Source organism: Cervus canadensis, chromosome 7, assembly GCF_019320065.1.
Source record: "Cervus canadensis isolate Bull #8, Minnesota chromosome 7, ASM1932006v1, whole genome shotgun sequence".
Lineage (NCBI taxonomy): Eukaryota > Metazoa > Chordata > Mammalia > Artiodactyla > Cervidae > Cervus > Cervus canadensis.
This window is the reverse complement of record NC_057392.1, coordinates 71,629,193-71,651,287: the sequence shown is the minus strand read 5'-3', so window position 1 is coordinate 71,651,287 and position 22,095 is coordinate 71,629,193. Positions and strand designations below refer to the sequence as shown.

Below are 22,095 nucleotides of genomic sequence, written 5' to 3'. Positions count from 1 at the left end.
TTGTAGAATATATGCTCAGTTACTCAGTCATGTCCAACTTTCTGTGTGGCCCCATGGAGTGTAGCCCGCCAGGCTCCTCTGTCCATGAGATTCTCCAGGCAAGAATACTGGAGTGGGTTGCCATTTCCTTCTCCAGGGGATCTTCCCAACCCAGGGATCAAACCCCAGTCTTTTGTATTTCCTGCTTTGGCAGGCAGATTCTTTACCACACCTGGGTAGGTGCTTAATAAATATTGCTCTTATCAGTAGTATTTTTATTACTATTGTAAGTTTTTCTAGAACAGATGAAACCAAGGACACAAATAAATTTCCTCTCTTCTTCCTCCTTATTTTTCTTTTAGAACTTGATTCATATTTTTTTCTCTGTATTTATTTATTTATTCCCATTTATTTTTATTAGTTGGAGGCTAATTACTTTACAATATTGTAGTGGGTTTTATTTATTTATTTATTTTTTATTTTTCATTTATTTTTATTAGTTGGAGGACAACCATTTCACAACATTGCAGTGGGTTTTGCCATATATTGACATGGATCAGCCATGGATTTACATGTGTTCCCCATCCCGACCCCCCGGTGATATGGATACAGTCATATGCAAAAAGTACTCTGAGCATGACCTCCTGGGGTTAGGGGCCTAGAGGACACTGCAAGACCAGAAATGCTACCTTGATTGTGATAACAAATTGATTGAGATTAGCAAATACCTACATTATTACAAAGCAGAGACATCATTTTACCAGCAAAGGTCCATATAGTCAAAGCTATGGTTTTTCCAGTAGTCATGTATGGATGTGAGAGTTGGACTATAAAGAAAGTTGAGCACTGAAGAATTGATGCTTTTGAACTGTGGTGTTGGAGATGACTCTTGAGAGTCGCTTTGGACAGCAAGGAGATCAAACCAGTCAGTCCTAAAGGAATGCAGTCCTGAATATTCATTGGAAGGACTGATGCTGAAGCTGAAGCTCCAATACTTTGGCCACCTGATGTGAAGAACTGACTCATTGGAAAAGACCCTGATGCTGGGAAAGAGTGAAGGCAGGAGACGAACAGAGGATGAAATGGTTGGATGGCATCACCAACTTGATGGACATGAGTTTGAGCAAGCTCAAACTCATGTTTGAGTATGGATAGGGAAGCCTGGTGTGCTGCAGTCCATGGGGTCACTGAGTCGGACACAACTGAGGAACTGAACTGAACTGAATATTATTTGTAAAACACAGATGCTCAATTCAGTTCCGTTCAGTCGCTCAGCCATGTCCGACTCTTTGCGACCCCATGAATCGCAGCACGCCAGGCCTCCCTGTCCATCACCAACAGATGCTACTGTTTCCCAAATGAGTGAAAGCATGAATGGCAATTACTGATAATGATTAGATACCAGAAAGTTAACTATGGGAACTAGGTTAGCTGGGAAGAGAGAGAATAAGTTTGCAAAGAGAATGTCTGTTAGCCCCAATTTGCATATGTAGAACTAGAAAGCAGTTATGATTGAAGAAAGACTCAACAGATCAAAAGTAGGCCATCTGGAGGTTCTACTGTGATGGGAAGTCCATGAAATTTAACTCAGATGGTTAAAATGGAATGATTTCGATGAAGGGACTCTAGGGGTCGAGGCTGAGAGGAAGTGAGGAAGAAATACCCGGGCCTGTTCTCTTCTCCGCTTCTGATCTCCTGATTGATATCTCCCATTGGCTAAACCTAACAGGAAGCCACCAGCGGGGGGTCTTCTGGAGCACAGAACGGAGCAGGAGGAGTAGAGAGGCGATCTGGGAGAGTGTGGGCAAATGGAAAACCAGCACACCTGCTAGGATCAAACAGACTCTGGCCTAACAAGATATAGATTAAATAAACAGACTATTTAAGAGAAGATAATACAGTTAACAAATAGGGTCACCTTTTTACATGAACTAATTTGAATGAGGTTTTTTTTTTGACCTTCAAGCAAATAATCCCTGGTCGGTAAATACAAAAAAGCCATGAAATGAAACTCTATGGGTGTGTCTCTACCCCAAAACCACTAAAACTGCTTTCTACTTCACTCTACCCAGATTTCAGATCGAGCCTCTGGTATTTACAATCAGGATACACTTCCATGCTTGAAAGAATGTGTTTGGTACCCAGGGGTGGGCATCTGTGAATTAAATGAGTGGGTGAAGCATGTGTGTGTGTCTGTATACATGTTTCTGCCTTCATCAGGACTTTATCCTAACCTTCCTTTAATGTCTTACATAAGTAAAAACCAGTATTGACTTTTCAATTTGATGATGTCACTGGAAATTATTTTCCAAGGTCAACTTGGTAAAGCTGCTCAGCCAGATGATGCAGGCCAGTCTTTCCCTCTCCAGAGCTTTGTGGGGCAGCAGCACCTGCCTCAGTTGCTGGAGGACTGTTGCTTAATTAGTTGACAAAAGAATGTCATTGCCGGCCTGCTACTCAACTTCAGGGATCCCTAAAAGCTGGGATCCCTGTGCCTTGCTGATATTTGAGAGGCGTTAGGCTCTCCCTATTCTACTTTAGATATGCCCACGAGATAATTAGGCACCTTTGTGTAATTCACTCTCAAAGTAACAAGACAAAACTCCAACTTCAGCAGCATTTCCTACCACCCTCTTGCTCCAGATCTGTTAGTAGCCTGTCCACGGCGACAGTGGAATGTGCTAATAGGTTCCAGCAAGTGGCTTCAAATGTGGAGACACGGAAAACAGCTTTTCCTCTTTTTGGAGACTGTCAGCATTCCCCACAAATACTTGCTCTGAACCATTTTCCTGGGAGCTATTTGTGCTGGTAGAATGTTTTATTTGGTTAAACAGAAACCATAAGATAGCATCGAGAACAAATAACATACAGTGAATACGCAGCAACAATGTTCAGGGGCTGAGGAATTGCAGATGGAAGTGGGGGTTCAGCTGAGGGCCAGCAGTTACTTGATATAGGGAAAAAATGTTTGTTGTTCTTAAGCTCTTCAAGACCAAAGAAGCATTTGACCCAGAACCCGTAAGTGAGTAAACCATTCCTTATGCTATTTTCTTTGGAAGGAAGTGTTTGGAACAGGGAAAGACTAGGCTTCTGAGGCGTCCATGGCCAGAGGATGGATTGCTCATTAACCCCTTAGAAGTCCTTGAGAGTTGTGTTTTAAGTCACGTAACAGTATCCGTTTAAACCATTCCCTCCACAATGGTGTCCTCCATCCCGTCTTACCTATAGGGATTGAAGAAGAAAGTGGGTTGGTACTCTGAACTTGTCAGTCCCCTTGTCAGAGGTGGGCTTCCTTTGTGGCTCAGATGGTAAAGAATCTGCCTACAATGCAGGAGACCCAGGTTCAATCCCTGGGTCGGGAAGATCCCCTGGAGAAGGAAATGGCAACCCACTCTAGTATTCTTGCCTGGAAAATTCCATGGACAGAGGAGCCTGGCAGGCTACAGTCCATGGGGTTGCCAAGAGCTGGATATGCCTGAGTGACTAATAAATTTCATCAGTTTTTTTTTTTTTTTTTGGTCAGGGGTGGGGGTCGGATTTTCCCTAAGGAGTGTGGAAGTTCATGCAGTTGGCAAGTAGGCAACTTGATTTTGCTGACAGTTGTTAGAGAAGGGAGTAGGGAGTGTGTTTATTCACTTGGTGGATGACATGCTCATGAGAAGGTGTCAGATCTCAAAAAATACCATGTATATTCAGAGTGGCTTTGCTGGACTGGAAAAGTGACCTAAAACCAAAGTCAAGAAAGAACAGGTCCAGGCAGTGGGCTGGGGAGGAGATGTACGATGCAGAAATCCAAGGCCAGGCAGAGAGGATGAGTCATCATCATCTTCACGCTGGGCTGTCCTCTGTGCTCAGATGATGTTTTTAGGCACAGCCACGAGGACACATATTTGAATTTCCTGCAGGGAAAGAGGACTCACAGCAAAAAACCCAAAATCCAAGTCAGGCTTTTTTGGTGACCAACGACCAGCCTACTCCAGGTAGTAGGTTTGGGTTGGAGTGAGGTCAGTGGCCAGAGGTGCAAAAAAAGACAGATGGTCCCATGCGTGAGGTCCTGGGGGCAGTGGAGTGAATCAGGACTTTGGCTCCTCCAGGACTGGAGTTGAATTTCACTCTATTATGGTCTAGACCTGTGATCTTAACTTTGCTTGTGCTCAGTCGCTCAGTAAGGTCTGACTCTTTGTGACCCCACAGACTGTAGCCTGCCAGGTTCTTCTGTCCATGGGATTCTCCAGACAAGGATACTGGAGTGGGTTATATGCCCCTCTCCAGGGGATCTTCCTGATCCAGGGATTGAGTCTGAGTCTCTTATGTCTCCTGCATTGGCAGGAAGGTTCTTTACCACTAACACCACCTGGGAAGCCCCAGGCTTAACTATCATCTTAATGCTCCTCCCAGCTCCAAGACTCCCAGTCTTTGTGAAGCTTAAAGGAAGTATTAAGAAGACTCAGAAGGCAGGAATCATACACAAGGTACTCAATGTAGTGGCAGGGGCTTTGGAGCCAAACACCTGGGTGGGGATTTCAGTCCTGGCACTGACTAGCTAAGTGACTTCCAGCAAGTTACCCAGCTTCTCTGAGCCTTGAGTTCTCCATCTGTAAGTTGGGGATAGCAGCACCTGCTTCAAAGTTTTGTTATAAGAGTGAGATAATATTCATAGAGCACGTGCTGGGCACCCAGAAGGTAGTGGGTAAATTCTAGCTCCTTCCTCCATCATGATCATTGTTACTAATTATACAATGTGGACTTAAAAATGTCTAAGGTTTTATTACTTTTTTGCAAATATTTGGTGCAATTGGTTTTACCACCTGATAGATGAGAAAAATGGAAAGCATAGAAGTTAATTGTTGGCCAAAGCCTTACAGTAAGTCCATGACCCAGTAATTTCTTACATTGTTAAGAAAATGGTGAGAACATCTTCATGTGCTATGATGAAAATGCAGTTGAGTTCTGGGAAAACATTCTTTCTTTGTCACTATTATCATTTGTTGTTTTCTTATATGATAGGAAGGGAACAATTTGTATCATAAGAAAATATAGACTTGGGGATCCAGAATGGGGTCAACAGTGTTTTTTTGTCTCTTCTGGTTTTAACCAGTTTGAGGATTTATTCACCTCAAGTGGGAGGGATGAAATCTGTGGCTCTGCAGAATTCTTACTGATAAGCAGAAGACTAGAAACCTTGGCTTAAATTGTTTCTTTGCTTATTTCTCTTCATTGAACAGCGTGGCATGGTTTAGAATACACAGAAGTTATTTTGAGTGCTCTCCAAGAGAGATTTCTGGTCCCTGGAAAGCCAGCGTAAGCAAAGACTACAAAAAGAAATCTGGTGGAATCCTGGCCTTCTGTCACTGATGCTGGGCAGGCTTGTCTTCTGGCCTCGGTTTCTTTATCTGTTAAGGGAGAGGGTGGGACCAGGGGGCCTCTAAGATCCCTTCTAGCTCGAACGTCTCTGCTTTATGTTCTACAGTTTGAAAAAAAGAAGAATGGGAGAGTGAATTTTACCAGTAAATCCATAAAGGTGGCATTTTTAGTCATATAGAGGAAGAATTCAGGTGTGACTTGGAACGAGCACTTGTCAGTATAAAGAATTTGCCACTCAGACCTTTCCACCTTTCTTTAGCATAAACCACACCATCAGATCACTGGGATGAGATCTGAAGATGTCCTTTTGGTCCAGCTCACTCTTTTGTCAATCCCCCAGACCACACCAGTAGGCTTCTCTGCTCTCAGACCCCAGCAGGACTCTCCACCTTGGATCAAACATTGAGTTTAGATTTGAGAACTGTTCCTTTCTTAGTTCCATACCGAAGCAATGCTCGTCCCTTCCTTGCCTGCCCACTGTTCGGGCCTCTTTTACTGCTTGTCTATTTACCAACTGTCTGAACTGAATAGTCCTATAGAGAGATTCTATAGGACTGAGCTGTTCATGTGCAGGCTTTGGAATCAGACAGTCCTGTCTTTGGCTCCTAACTTGGGCACTTATGCTATGTGCTTAGTATCTAGTCATTTGACCTCTCTGAGTGTTGAGTTTTTTCATCTGTAAGACTAGAATGTAAATATCCTCCTTGCAAGGTTATTGAGTGAATGTTAGTCTTTCAGTCATGTCTGACTCTGTGACCCCATGGACTGATGCCAGGCTCCTCTGTCTATGGAATTCTTCAGGAAAGAATACTGGAGTGGGTAACCATTTCCTTCTCCAGGGAATCTTCCCGACCCAGGGATAGAATCCCAGTCTCCTGCACTGCAGGAAGATTAAATGAGATATATGCAGAATTAGGCATATTGCAAGTGACCAAAATTTCAAATCTATGACTGTTTTCCATATAATATAGGAGCTCAAGAAATGTTCGTGAAACAGCTAAATAAAAAAGAACCATTTCTTCAGAACATTCTGATGAAATTCAGATAAAAGGTGATGAAGAGAGTGCCATGAAGGTTATGGGACAAGCAACATTTCCTTTAACTCATGTCTCAAACTGGTCATAGGGTAGTAGGCAGAGAGTGCAGCAGGTACACCCACAGGGATTTAGGAATGAACTTACCCCTGACCAGCCATAGGGCAAGAATTGGCCCTCAGCCCAGTATTTCCCATTGATGAAGAAGAAGCCTGCAATCATGATGAACACCCACACGGCCAGGTTCAGCACATTGAGTACGTTGTTGAAGCCCACAGAATTCTTCACCCCCAGTGCGACGATGATGGTGACGATAATTGCGATCACCAGAGCCAGAAGGTCAGGGTATGATTGCTCTCCCTTCCCTAGAGGAATAAGACGTGAATTAAAAACATTGTCCAGGCCCACCCAGTGTATCTGCACTCAGCTTAGAGGAGGTTGTGGAGGGAGAAGGGACTGTGTGTGTGTGGTCCACACGTGTCTAGATGCAAATAGGAAGGTTTTGGTATATAGGTGAGATGACCTGATATCCTGGACCAAAAATTGGGATCCATAATATGACAACTACAGCAGTTCCTCTGGAGCCATGGCATGGAACATCCGAAGTCAGGACTATCCAAGGACATTCTAATGTATACACGGATCTAACATGTTATTTGAACGATTTTATCTTCATTGTTGTTTACTTTATAGCCCATAAATATTCCATTTCATTCCAGCAATCTCTTTATTAGCAAATTTAAAAATGTGTGTCTTTGACAATTATTGGAAGAAGGGTGTTCTGTCCATTTGTGTGACTGCAAAGAAGATGGCTGGGGGACTCTCCCCGCCTCTTTGTTCTTGTCTGTTGGCCAGTGGACTCCTGCCCTCTATAGAGGGAAAGTGGCACTGCTTCGCAGTCAGGCTCCTGGATTTCAGCTCAACTCTGACCTGGAACCAGCCGTGTGGCCGTGGGCAAATGTCTCCTTTCTCTGAACCTCATCTGTAAAGTGAAAATTTTGGGCTACCTGATTTTGGAGGACCCTTTCAGACCTAAAATTCTATGAAATCAGTATTCTGAGAAGATGTTGTCTTCATATTTTTAAAATTTTCTCATGGTATCTTGGTGCTCAGCATTTTGGTCAGCTCTTCTGAGACGGGGGCGCCAATGACTTGCATGCAGCCACTGAATTAGTCCCTGGATGTTTTGGGGCAAGACTTCCGAAGTCTCCTCCACTACAGTTTAGCTTCCCTTGATTGTGAAGGGATAGTCCGATATCAGAATGGAAGGTGGGGCTCAGACCTGAAGTCTCAAGGTATTTGTTACATGAGCTGGTTATTTAGTATTCACTCATTTTGTTATACCCATTCATTTTGTTTCTTTTAAATAGATTCTCTTATTTAAAAATTAATGCATGCTGATTTAGGATAAATTTTTTAAAATCTCCTAAAGAACCCATCAGAGAAGTTCCTCATAGTTCTTTTTCCAAATTACTCATATTTTTATACAGTTATTAATGTGATGCATATACAATTTGTGTCCTTTGTCTTACAGCATTGCATTAAAAACATTCCACACTCTTACAACAGCCTTCCTGGTCATCCTTTTAATTGCTAGCTATGTCATACACTGCCATAGTTTCCTTCATCAGTTGCTCCAATGTAGAATACTTAAACAGTTTCTAATTTTTTTGTTATTATAAATAAGGTGGTGATGAACATTTTTTCATATAAAAATTTTATGGAAATTAAAATAGTTTTGTTAGGACAGATTCATTCATCCATTACTTGGCAAAAAAAAAAGACATATTAAGGCCCTTGGTACTTTTTGCCAAATTGCATCCTGGAAGAGGAGCCCCTTTATTTGGCTCAGTGAGTTTGCACGTTGGAGTTAGAGGCTGTGGCAGTCTCACCCAGGCCGTTGAGGGTTCCCACGCTGTCCACCATCCAGCGGCTGATGGTGTGGTTGGCCAGTGAGTCAAACATGCTGCTCAGGGCGCTGGCGCCGGCCGCGGTGCCAATCAGGTACTCCAGGATCAGGTTCCAGCCGATGAAAAATGCCACAAACTCCCCGACAGTGACGTAGCTGTAGGTGTAGGCTGACCCTGTGGTCTTGGGGACGCGGACTCCAAACTCTGCATAGCAGACGCCTGCATGGGACACACACATGAAAGACGGATTTCAGGAGATGAGCTAACCTTTTGGTGGCTAACCATCTGGGATAGATAAATCCTGGACATCTATGGGGTCTTAGAACAAATACGCAAAGTTTTATGTAAACGAATCAATTCAAAGCCAGTTCTGATGTCTTCCAACTTTACTTCTGAAAAAAGTCTAAACCCGAATGCCACACCTAATTCTAAAGAACAATTAGAAACTGATCTTCTTTATTAGAAAAACTCCCATTTATTGTATGTGTCTCTGTTGTTGTTCCTTAGGTGTCAGATATCCTGAGTGAACTTGGGTCTAATTCATTATGACCACACAACTGATGTCACCAAGGTTAGATTATGTTAGCATTCTTCTCTTTTCATTTTTATTTGTTACAAAATGTGTTCCTCATTTAAGGGTGATACCTGGAGCAATCTTTGAAAATCCTGTACTATATGGGATGGGGGGTTAATTAAAAATGCAAATATAAATAAATGACTAGTTATTAACTAGGAAATTTGCACATGCAAAAGATAATCTAATGAACACTTTTAGACTGTCTCCTATGTGCTTGGCAAGATGCCAAATGCTGGGAATAGAAAAAAAGACAAGTGAGGCAGGGCCTTGCCTTCAGGAGCTATGCCAGGGAATCCCCACACTTTGTAGGCTGTATGAGCTCAACAATGCAAAGACACACAGGAACACAGAGAGCAGAATTGAAACGTGTGCATCAGCTGGTTTTGAGGTGTGTGGAGGAATTAATTGGACTCAGAAGTGGACTGTGAGGCAAAGGCATGGTCTGGAGAGACTGTATGAAGTTTTGCGTGGAAGGGGATGTGCACTGGGGGACTGGGAGGAGACGAGGCTGGAGAGGCAGGCAGAAGCCACATGTTTTCCAAAGTGGGTCTGGTGCGACACTCAACCAGAGTCATCTATTACACTTGATCTTAGCCAGAAGGCCAAGAAGCGATCAGAGTCCTCTATTGAGTTGTGATTTCAGGAGACGGAGACCAGGAATATGCATTTTAATAAGCTTGCCATTTATATTTGAGAAACACTGGTATATTGCCTCATTTTGTTTGTTTTACAGAATTAGAAATTAAATTAGAAAGAGGCTGGGAGTATATCAAACTTCTGGAAGTTGGGAGAATATTCTACATTGTACTAGAAACTCTAGATTTGGGGCCAATGGGTGGGGTACAAAGTGGGAGGACAGCCATGCGACAGTTTGGAGGAGACACACCAGGAATGGGAGATAGAGGGAGAGGGGAACGCAAAGTAAACGTTACTTTCAGTCCCAATTTTGTTCAGGGCCAGTCCTGCGGTTCTCATCACAAATCAGGGAAAAATCGTTCATTCTTTTGTGACTGAAGAGAGCAAGTTTCTTCTCCTTTGGAAGAGAGTAAAATCAGTGCAAGGATGCAAAAGCAGAGATGTTAGAAGCAGCCACACAATGCATGACTACATGTGATGCACTCTCCCTTCCCTCCCCTCCGTGGCGGCAGGGTGGGCGCCTCCATAGGGAAGGAGCCCTGGACAGCCGGGTTGCCCTCTTTGTCTCAACTCTGCCTCGAACCTGTGCACCCCTTTACGTGTTTCCTTCCTTGTAAGGTAAAGGAATTAGGCCAGGATGCTCTCTTTAGGATCTTCCTACTCTTCCCACCTAGGATTCTATTGTTATATGGAATTTTGCTACAAAATATATTAAGCATCGTTTCCTTTCACATTAGTTACTATACTGTTCTGTATTATGGAGATGCTCTCAAGGCCAGCAAAGCTGTTCGTCCCTACCTTGAATGGCCTAGGCTGTTATTATTTTGAGTTTCTATATCAGCCCCCTTCCCTCCACTTTGTAAAATAGATTTCCATCTCCTTGGAGGTCAGACTGTCAGTCATTTCTTCTTGTTACTATTGTGGGGCTTACCTGGAGCAGTCTGACCTCCTCCTTTTCTAAATTGCTGCTTCTAACACCTGATGTTAAAATTGTTAGAGTGAGTCTAAAATTAAGAGGAAGTGGTCTCGGAAGGAAAGCCTGAGGAACTCTAGGAGGAAAGTATAGAATGTGAGGACCTGATGATATTTTCTTGGTTGCTAGGGGAACTGGTATAACTTATGTGTTCTCATCTCCTGAAGGGAGTTGAGTTTGCACGTTGAGTAGGTGTCTCTTTAACTGCAGTGTAAGGAATTGGGAGGGAAATGATTTAGTCTCTTTAGCGCAGGATGCACAACTTTACCCAGTAATTCTTATACTCTGTGAGCTTCTTGTCTTCATCCTTCTTCACCACCTGATAATGTACAAGGCTTATAAATAGGATTTTTTCCAAGTGACACTTTTGAAATGGGCATCAGTTTGATTACAGATTTAACTTGGAGAGCCAATATTGTGCAGTTTGGGCAATCAAACATTTTTTTCCTTAATATTTGATCTGCCAAATTAAGTTAGAAAAACACTCAAGTCACTGGCCAAGGGTGATTAGCAAAGAGCCAAATCTTCCTTAGGTCTTGTGAAGGGACCTGCCCGTCCCTTGCTCTCCCGGGTCAGAGGAATGGGCCCTGTGTGGTGCGCGGTGTAGGAGCATATGGAATCTTAGTTACGTATTTCCCCCAAACATGCTTGGATCTTGATGACTGGGGTTTGGGGAGAACAGTGGGAAAATCAATTAGCCACTAATCACGTGGGATAGTTTCTGCTCCCAGAAATCATTCTTTGGGACACACTTTCATTTTGAACATGTTGTAAAGTATTTTATTTTTGAAACCTTCTGATTTATTTGCATGCAGGAATCCAAGCTTTTAGTGGGCGCTAAGGGCTTCACTGCAGCCATGAAATTAAAAGATGCTTACTCCTTGGAAGTAAGGAGTAACCAACCTAGACAGCATATTTAAAAGCAGAGACATTACTTTGCCAACAAAGGTCCGTCTGGTCAAGGCTATGGTTTTTCCAGTGGTCATGTATGGAAGTGAGAGTTGGACTATAAAGAAAGCTGAGTGCCGAAAAATTAATGCTTTTGAACTGTGGTGTTGGAGAAGACTCTTGAGAGTCCCTTGGACTGCAAGGAGATCCAACCAGTCCATCCTAAAGGAGATCAGTCCTGGGTGTTCATTGGAACGACTGATGTTGAAGCTGAAACTCCAATTCTTTGGCCACCTGATGCGAAGAGTTGACTCATTGGAAAAGACCCTGATGCTGGGAGGGATTGGGGGCGGGAGGAGAAGGGGATGACAGAGGATAAGATGGTTGGATGGCATCACCGACTCGATGGACATGGGTTTGAGTAAACTCTGGGAGTTTGTGATGGACAGGGAGGCCTGATGTGCTGCAATTCATGGGGTCGCAAAGGGTCGGACACGACTGAGTGACTGAACTGAACTGAACTGACTGAAGGGCTTCACTGGTGGCTCAGTGGTAAAGAACCCACCTGCCAATGCAAGAGACGTGGATTCTATCCCTGGGTCAGGAAGATCCCCTGGAGGAGGGCATGGAAACCCACTCTAATATTCTTGCCTGGGGAATTCCATGGACAGAAGAGTCTGGTGGGCTACAGTCCATAGGGTCGCATAGTCAGACATAACTGAGCACACATTTTATATAGAATGTATCCAGGGAAACTCAGTGATGAGGAGTGAATGATTTCAACTCCAGTATCCTGGAAAAAAGAACTGGAAAATGTTGTCAATATTTCTACTACCCGCTCCCCCAGCTATCTCATGTGTAAGCGACACATTCAAGGGTGTCTTTCTAATTTCAATAAGAAATAAAAACCATGGAAAAGGATGCCATTAAAAAAATTTTTTTTATCCTAGATTAGGTGGTCACTGAGTATTCAAAAGCAAGTTACTTATCTCACGTGGGTAAAACTAGAAGGCCAGTTAGAGGAGCTTCATGCTCCCTTCTAGTGCTGTCGTTCTTTGGTTTTACACCTAGAATCAACTCTTAATCATTTGTGTTAATGGGGAAAGCCCTGTAGGAAATACTGCAAGCCAGTAGTCTTGCAAGGTTGTACTGCCTCCTAGGGGGAGTTTTGGTATTCTGTGAGGGCATCTATGGTTCACATGATTATTGTGGGCCCTCCTGGCATTAAATGGGCAAAAGGCTGGGCTGTTAGACATTTTGTAGTGTGTGGGACTGTCCCACAGGATGATGCATTGTTCTCTTGAAAGTGAAAGTGAAGTCACTCAGTTGTGTCCAACTCTTTGTGACCCCATGACACGAGGCTCTTCTGTCCATGGAATTTTCTAGGCAAGAGTACTGGAGTGGGTTGCCATTTCCTTCTCCAGGGAATCTTCCCGACCCAGGGATCGAACCCAGATCTCCTGCATTGTAGACAGACGCTTTACCGTCTGAGCCTGATTCCAAAGGTCCCAGTGGACATTCATGTAAGACACAACATGTTTGTAATTTCTGAGCTTGACTCTATCTTCATTGCACAAAGCATTTTTTGTTTGCATGGTTTTACATTATTCAGGGATGTAACAATTGGGTAAATTAAGGGACAGTTGTAATTTGTTTTGTTTGAAATTTACCAGGAATTGGTTGTCACTTGGGAAAGCCACATCAGCAGCAGCTCAAGACTCATGGTCTTTGAGTGCCGAATGGCACACATATGTGAGTGTGCATTTGTAGCAGCTGCATTCACAGTGGTTATGCCCCAGCATTCATATGCTGAAATATTATTTTTATGAAAAATTACTTTTCTTTCCTTTGTCTTCCATACAGAGGTGATTTTTTTTTTAAAAGTTAGAGCGTAGGAAGGTAACATTATCACTAGTTTGCATTGCAGAATAGTAGAAAAAGAATTGCAGAATATTTATCATCTAAAATTGATTTGGTGAACCAAGATGCACACTCACTATTCTAAATGAGAGATAAGTTTATAAATAATCTCTACTCAATTTAGCAACTCATTTCAAAAATTTATTGCCCCAGAGTTACCCTCCTACATATTTGCCTTATGCTGTTATCAAAGTGACTTTGCATTCCTTGGCTATTTATCAAGTGGTTGGAGAGGGAGAGGCATATTGATTCCAAAAGTATAACCGTGTAGCAGGGAAAATCAATATGAGTACAATGTCAGGGTGCAGATGGCCATCGAGTGAGTGTGTGCTGCAGACATGATGGACGTGTTCCCTTTAGAGCTGTTCAGAGAGGCAAGTCCTTGAGCAATACAGTGGCTTCATTTCAGCGGGACTAAAGAGAACAGGAGTGATTTGTTCCTCATATCCTGCAACTCTGATACCCTTTTTGGTTATCTGCCTTTTAAGTATATTATAAACATTCATTGTTGTCATTTAGTTGCTTAGTTGTGTCCGACTGTTTGCGACCGCATGGACTGTAGCCTGCTAGGCTCCTCTGTCTATGGGATTTTCCAGGCAAGAATACTGGTTGCCATTTCCTTCTCCAGAAGAACTTCCTGACCCAGGGATCGAACTCTTGTCTCCTGCATTGCAGGCAGATCCTTTACCACTATGCCTCCTGGGAAGCCCCTCCCCCTGTTCTTATTTTGTAGTATCCCTAATGTTCTGATTTATTTCTATATCTAGAACTATTTTTGGTTAAAATGACTAACTACCAGCCTGAAACCCAGTGAAAATTAGAACTTACACATTGAAAAGAGGCTTGGGACAAGATACCAGAAGCTTTCATCTTTGAAACATTCACTGTCAATCCCTCTGTGTATACCCCAAGTGATATGTGATTTGAGGTTCAGAAAAATTTTGTTCCTTTCAATGTGAATTTCTTTTGAGCTTTGCTATGACATATATAGGTCTAACAGACCAACCTTCAATGAGATGCTCCCAGAGAGTCTACAAACAATATTGAACTTTCTAAACTTGTGCCAAAGACAGCACTACCCACAACAATCATACATAGTCCTCCCCATATAATGTCATCCTGTCACTTAAAACCTGTGCTGGTTCTCTAGTTCCAGGAGGCATAGAACCAGGAGGCAAAGATTCTCCACCCTAGGAGGGTATAAAGGAGAGAGATCCAGCTGACAGTAGGTAAAAGTTAGAGAAGACTTTCTCCACTCAAGAAATACGTTTCCCTCTTCCTTACACCAAAGAGAGCCATCAGACAAATAAGTCCTTTTTAAAAGTGTACTTCCTCCTAGAAAGATTAAATCTAGTGATTATTTACACTCGAATGCCAATTACCCTACTCAGATAAAGAGAGGTTTTCCCATTACCGTGTAGTTGAACTTATTGACTAATTCACTAATCTACTTATCAGTGGACTTACTAATTTCCTGAACAACTTCAGACGTCCTAATTTCCTTCCTTTAGTGACTATTAAGTCAGGCACTGTGGTGATATCCTATCAGATATCGGTAAGTAAGGCAGCTCTTAAACGGTAAATAAGGCAGCTCTCCTGACCTTGAAGTGTCTATATTCTAGTCGGGAAACGGTTTAATAAAGAGATGATTCCACACAGCTGGTGTTTAATCTATAGAGTATATATGAGGTGCTCTGGGAGCCCAGTGTGGGGAGCGTGGTTCTTGGGGAGCATGGTTCTTTGGTGGCTGGGGAAGTGGAGACAAAGTGAGGAGGCTTTTGAACTGTATCTTGAAGGGTGAGCTGGGCTTTCCCAGGCAGAAGAAAATGGGAAAGGATGGTCTCAGGCAGATGAAAGGGAACAGCTGGGATGATCTATGGGCAACTCTGGGGACTGAGGGTGATGAATCTGCAGAGGGGGACAGGGACCAAGTGTTGAGGGAAAGAACCTGGTTATTAGGTTGGGGGAATCTAGCAGAAAAGGGCTGTACAGTTATCTACTATAGTTGTAAAGATTTGTCCTGGTTGGAAAACCCACTCTGCACACAAAGTCTTATTTGAGAGCTTAATTCATAAGTAAGTGAAAGCAGGGTGGCTCTGTCTGAGGAGGGAGTGGGAGGCCTGCCCAGGACCTCCCTCATCCCACGCCCCCCAGAGCCTCTGAGTATTCTCTGTGGACCCACAGGCTGTACTGAGCATGGCATGGGGAAGGGGATTGGCTTCTCATCGGGGTGGTTTTCTTACTGGACAGATGATGCAGCTGAGCCCCAGACATGAAGCTGAGTATTTAGTTAATGACAGAGCTGGGATCTGAACGGAAGTCCCCAGACACCCAGTTCAGGGCACTTTCCAATTCATTCTTTCATCACCTGAAATATTTATACGGTACCATCTTGATGCATCTATGTGAGATTTTAGGAACTTAAAGGTGAATAGGAGGAATATAGTCCTTCTTTTTGTGGGTCTGACAGTCTAGTGGAGAAGACAGACCTGAAAAGCAACAAGTTTAAGAAAAACAAGAAAGAAGATGTTAGTTGCGGGAGCTGGGGGACTACATGGGCTGATTTAAAGAGATGCAACATTGAGTTCTGAAGTGAGATCTTCAGACAGCTGGAAGGACTACCCATAGGGAAAAAGGGCGTCAGGAGGTATGAGAAGAAGTGGAAAGAAGTGTTCATGGAAACAGTTAACCAGCCCTGCAGTTTCATTCAGGTCTTTGGGATCAGTCCCGGCCTGCGTATTGATCAGAGGGTCTGCCTGGGGTAACTGGCCACAGGTTGCAGATACCCAGCCTGGCTGTTTGTTTGGAACATGTTTTACCTGTCAGCAGTCCTCCTGAGTGCCACTTATCCTATGTCTTCCAGACTCAGGGAGGAATCAGTTGTCGGGCAACACCAGAGCAACTCACCACTTAGACCCAAACATGTCTTTAAGGACATCCTCACCAAAGACGGCATTTTGCTGAGATGATTGTTATCCATTTCCTTCTCATTTTCTTAGTCTTCTTAAAACGTCTCTGTTACATTTATAAATTCACAGCAAGGCTATAGATGTTATATATACAGTGAGTCCCCTACATATGAACCTTCAGGTCGCAAACTTTCAAAGATGTAAACATGCATTCACACGTCCAATCACGTAAGTTAGTGCCTGTGTCCACATACATTGTCACATGCGTGATCCCCTACAAGTGTTTGTGCTTCTGTGTGCCTTACTGTACATTCCTGTGTAGAGTACAGTAGTACAGTATCTTTATTTCAAGCCCAGGAGGTCTAGAAGCAGCATAACAGCATCAGTGATGTAGCTGGTACTAGTGCACTTTTCAAGGTACTGTACTCTAAGATTAAAAATGTTTTCTTTATTTTTTGTGTTTGCTTTTTATATATTATTTGTGTGAAAAGTATTATAAACTTATTACAGTACAGGACTGTATAGCCGAATGTGTTAGGTACCGAGGCTGACTCTGTTGGATTTTTGAATGAATTGGACTTGCAGGCTCTTAGAATGGAACTTACCTGTATGTCGTGGGCTTCCTGTATTGCTCTGGTTGCTAGTACTGCTTATGTGTGGCTTTGGAGTGGGGTATAAGGAGAAATCACAGGACCCTAGAGAGAAATAATGTGTGGATTCTCTGGGAAATGTTTGTTTTCTCAGCAGCACTGAATTCCAGGAGGTGGTACTGAAGTATCCCCATCATTTTGTCCCTCTTGAGGAGCAGACTGTTGGGATCTAAGAAACATCTATTCAACCCCCTGTCAAGTGTGGTGAACCCCTACGTCCCTGCCCCAGTGTCCTGTTCTTATGCTCTTTGTGAGTCAAGAAACTGTGGGGTTTCTTTTCCAGGGGGTAATCCATCAGGCACTCTCTCCTCACCTCAGCTGTCTCTTCTACCCGAGTAACCTTGGTTACTCCATCACTTGTCAGTGGAGCTCGGGCAATTTTTACAAATGTGTCTGGAAGAAAAATAATTTGTCTTGGAACCCCTGTTTCTTTGCGTCTGTGAAGAGACTTATAATTTTTCTGCCAAAGTGGGCCTCGGGTGGACAGTAAGAGCTTGTGTTTAGGGGATGGGCAGCATCTTCAATCAGGGGTGTGTGGCAGTATTATTTACCTAAACTGACAGGACTCCAAGTACAGTTGGGCAGGAAGCAGATAACTGGAAAGTTCCCAGCCCATAGCACCAACACATCAACATACAAACGGGAAGGAAAGAAGCTGACCTCAGGGTCAGAGAAGTGACCCCCAAAATAGGTCAAGGAAGTTTAATGATTTACTGATTAAGTGTGGTCAGAATGTTTACTCTCTTGCCTTGATATCCCCTTTGAAATTATTTTAAAGGTTATTAGAGGTATGGTTTTCATAATATGATGAATTCCAGTAATATTAATCCATAATATGATGAATTATACTGTCTGGTCATGCTGTTATTAATATCATCATTAGTGTACATTAGTTAATTTTTAATACCTTATCAAGGTATGAGGATGGTAATAATAATAATGATCAGGTGGCTGCTTTCAACTAAAGAATCCACAGGGTTAGCTGTTTCTGAGTCTGTCTTCTGGCCCAGATTGGTCCCTCTTCATTGCTAAGGTGGCAGGTGGTCTCAAACTGCCCTTTTTTCTGCTCCTAACAATTTCATGTTGATGACCCTAGGTAAACATCAAAGGCAGCCTCGGAGGGCAAAAGATGTTACAACAGGGAAAGACATGTTTGGGGGTAATTACCTCTCTTAGGCCCATTGTATGCAGTTACCCATCAGATGCTAGGTGAGCTGTGAGGTAATGCTAGAGTCTCCATCAACAGCCCCTCTTTGCTTTAGGAGAAGCTGTGAGGTGTCATAGGAGTCACACAGCCTCTGGAGAGAGACAGAGCGTACTTATGACAGTTAGATAAGATAATGCACACAGATCACATTGCCTAGTGTCTAGCACACTGTAAGTGCTCGATAAATGGCAACTAGAATTTTTGCTAACTGTCGCCTTGAGTAAGTCACCCAGTTCACGGAGCCTTAGTTTCTCCATCTGGAAAATGGCAATGGTGATGCCTCCCAGGCAGGCTGTCACGGGTCTTGGCATTTAGCAGGCACCCCTCCAGTGGGATCTATGGCTGTAATTATAGTTGAGGAAAAGGAATCTGAGAACTTTGCTTAGACGTAGCTTCTGGAGTGTTTATGTGGGAGCCTTGGCCTTAAAGGTGGAATAAAAGAGATTAGAAGCAAGTATTGTTGGCTGGTGGTGTTAGAGAGTCAGCATTGGCAGAGATGTCAGAAGTCATCTAGCATTCAGACCAAGCCCTGCGTGTGCTCGATTCACTTCTAAATCTGAACCTGGAAAAATTTCTTTCTGGGTTCTTAATCTTTAGTATAGGAATAACTGTTCTGTTCCACAAATCCAGTTAGAAATTGTGAGGATGAAAAGAGAGTTCCCATTTGCTTGTTCAGCCTTTCTTTATGAGACCTGCTGCCCCTCATCCAGATGACTCTGATGACTGGACCAAAATGGCTTTGTGCAGAAAGGCAAGGAGAGCAGGCATTGAAGTAACAGCTTGTCGAAGATTTTCCAGCTCATTTCTCTCCAAAATTGGGCAGTGCCCCTATTCCTGAAGCATAGAATTGTGGCACCGACAGAGAAGACAGTTCTAAGAAGTGAGGGGACCAGACCGCTACCTCCTTGTCCTGAGAATTTAATGGGCAGGATTGAAAGTGAGTGCTAAGAGAACACACTTGAGCGCTTGTGTGGCCTCCTCAGCCCACTTGATGAGCAGGCAGGACCAGGTTTTGCTGGGACAGGCTGTGTTCTCGGCAGGTGCCTGGGAGTGTGAGACTCAGTCTTTCGTGGGCCTGGGTCTGCTCTCAGTGGAGGATATTCCTAGAGAAACCCCCTTAAGAGACAGGCGCCATCTTGACTTTTTTCCAAAGTGGCCACATGCAGGGAGGGCAGAGTAGGGCCAGAGAGCCTCAGGATTTAGGAGGCAGTTAGAGAGAACTTTCTGGGTGTGGGGATCTGGTGGCAGCTCCTGCTTCTCTAATTGTCCTCCCTCCCAGGATACAAACGCCTACCGCTTTCACCTCCCTTCCTCTCCGGCCCTGTTTCTACTCTCTGGCCCACAAACTCTAGAAGAGTTTGGTCTTCTGTAGTGCATAAGTCTGAAGTTTGTATTTTAGGAGTGAGTGTTGCTGCCTACTGGTCCATGAGGAAGGAAGGATGGTGTGTGTGTTAAACAGTACGGGGCACAGCTGACCAGGATCCAGGGGTTGCTGCTCTTGCCAGATTCTCATCTAAGTGGTCCTGATGGGTTTTTTCTAACTAGACAGCCCCTACTGAATGCAGTAGCAGTGGTGGGATTTGAGCTGACTCTTCTGTAAGACCACTCCAGTGAACGGAGCAGTGAATCCCTTGGATATGTCAGTGGCTTCTTGACAGAGGCATTCCCTCCAAGGGGAGCACGGAATGCTTTTGGCCTGATGTATCGTGTCGAGTGCTCTAATAACTAAAACACACTCTTAGAAGTGTTTGCAAAGGAGCAGGCATTTGTATCCATGTTTAATACATAAGAGAAACTCACTGCATTGTTTATTTTCCTTCTAATAAGTCTAGGAAATTATAAACTGGGGTATTTATAAATAAAATCTCAAGATAAATAGCCAAGGAGTGGGAGGCAGGTTCAAGAGGGAGGGGATATATGCTTACTTATGATTCACGTTGTTGTATGGCAGAAACCAACACAACATTGTAAGGCAATTATTCTCTGATTAAAAAAAAGATAAATATATATGGAATTTAGAAAGATGGTAACGATAACCCTATATGCAAAACAGAAAAAGAGACACAGAAATACAGAACAGACTTTTGAACTCTGTGGGAGAAGGTGAGGGTGGGATGTTTCAAAAGAACAGCATGTATACTATCTATGGTGAAACAGATCACCAGCCCAGGTGGGATGCACGAGACAAGTGCTCCAGCCTGGTGCACTGGGAAGACCCAGAGGAATCGGGTGGAGAGGGAGATGGGAGGGGGGATCGGGATGGGGAATAAGTGTAAATCTATGGCTGATTCATATCAATGTATGACAAAACCCACTGAAATGTTGTGAAGCAATTAGCCTCCAACTAATAAAAAAATTAAAAAAAAAAAAAAAAGATAAATAGCAAAGGACTATTAACTTTTTTAAACTTTTTATTTTGTACTGGGGTAGATCCAATTAACAATGTTGTGGTAGTTTCAGGTGAACACTGAAGGGATTCAGCCATACATATACAAGTATCCATTCTCCCCCAAGCCCCCTCCCATCCAGCCAGGCTGGCCCAGAACAGTGAGCAGTGTTCCCTGTACTATATAATAGGTTGCCAAGGGCTATTATTGAATTCATTCCAGAATAGGAAATTCCTGAAGCATTGATAGGATATAAAGATATATTTATGTGTGTATGTGTATACATACATAATTATATAAATGTATACATATATTTCTATATTTTCAACGACTTTGCATGGAATTTTGGGACCAAGTCTATGTCTAGTAGTCATGTATGGATATGAGAGTTGGACTATAAAGAAAGCTGAGCACCGAAGAATTGATTCTTTTGAACTGTGGTGTTGGAGAAGACTCTTGAGAGTCCCTTGGACTGCAAGGAGATCCAACCAGTCCATCCTAAAGGAGATCAGTCCTGGGTGTTCATTGGAAGGACTGATGTTGAAGCTGAGACTCCAATATTTTGGCCACCTGATGTGAAGAACTGACTCATTGGAAAAGACCCTGATCCTGGGAAAGATTGGAGGAGGGAGGAGAAGGGGACGACAGAGGCTGAGATGGTTGGATGGCATCACCGACTCAGTGAACATGAGTTTGAGTATCTGAGAGTTGGTGATGGACAGGGAGGCCTGGCGTGCTGCGGTCCATGGGGTTGCAAAGAGTTGGACACAACTGAGTGACTGAACTGAACTGAAGTCTGTGTCAGTGGCCATGGTGAAGTAGAGCATGAGACATGTGAGATGCTTGCTTTTCACACACATACAGTCACCCACAGACACGCAATAAAGTACAGGCCCAAGTTGTGTCCAGGATGAATGCACTCCCTGGGCTGTTAGATCAAAGGTTCACTTTACTGCTTGCTGTTCGCTCTTTTTCATGCCCCCTCTCCCCTTTGTCTCACACTGTTTGTCTATGCTGTACCCCGGAAGTGGCCAGCTCCAGTGGGTAGGCAGTCCACTGCAAAGGCCGTTCATCATTGTCCCTGTGGCTCGGGATGTCAGCACTTATACATTCTTCACTTCCTTGTGTAAGAATCTATTCTTCCTTCAGTTTCATTCCTACTCCTCAGCCTACATTTTTCTTTCTCCACCATTGCTTCCTGTTTCTCCATCTCCATCTGACTTGGCCGTTTAACAAAGTCCTGCCCTTACTTCTTTTCTCTCCTTACCCCCTCTTCTTTGGTGACCTCACCTCTTTGCCAGGGCCTGGGGAATTTTCAGGGGCCTTCCTGATCCACTTGGGTGGCTCTGGCCCCTTAACCCCAGCCTCTGTGACCTGGCAGCATGAGGAGGCTGTCATTACTCCATTTACAGAGATTGAGGTCAAGATCTAGGTAGCTTCTCAGGACTCCCTGATCTTTTCCACTTGGCAGAATACACCTAGACGTGACACTTGTGTGAATGTGGTCAGGAGGTCCTGTGTAAAGGGACAAGGCTGTTCATAGATACAAGTGACAAGCCTGGGGCCTCTGCCACCTCCTGTGGCCCTGAGGGCTAAGGGAACCATGCCTTGGCACACCTGTCATTTTTGGCAACCTGCTTGGGGAGCCCTGGGTGAAGTGC

At 43.6% G+C, this 22,095-nt stretch overlaps 1 protein-coding gene across 1 annotated transcript in view; it reads right to left on the bottom strand.

Moving 5' to 3' along the window:
* SLC7A14 (solute carrier family 7 member 14) overlaps positions 1-22,095 on the bottom strand; it is a 107,311-nt gene that overhangs the window by 25,775 nt on the left and 59,441 nt on the right. The window contains exons 3-4 of the mRNA XM_043473751.1: positions 8,270-8,506; positions 6,525-6,742 (exon numbers count right to left, since the gene is read on the bottom strand). Coding sequence (XP_043329686.1) covers positions 6,525-6,742; positions 8,270-8,506 — 455 coding nt within the window. The remainder of the gene's footprint in view (positions 1-6,524; positions 6,743-8,269; positions 8,507-22,095) is intronic.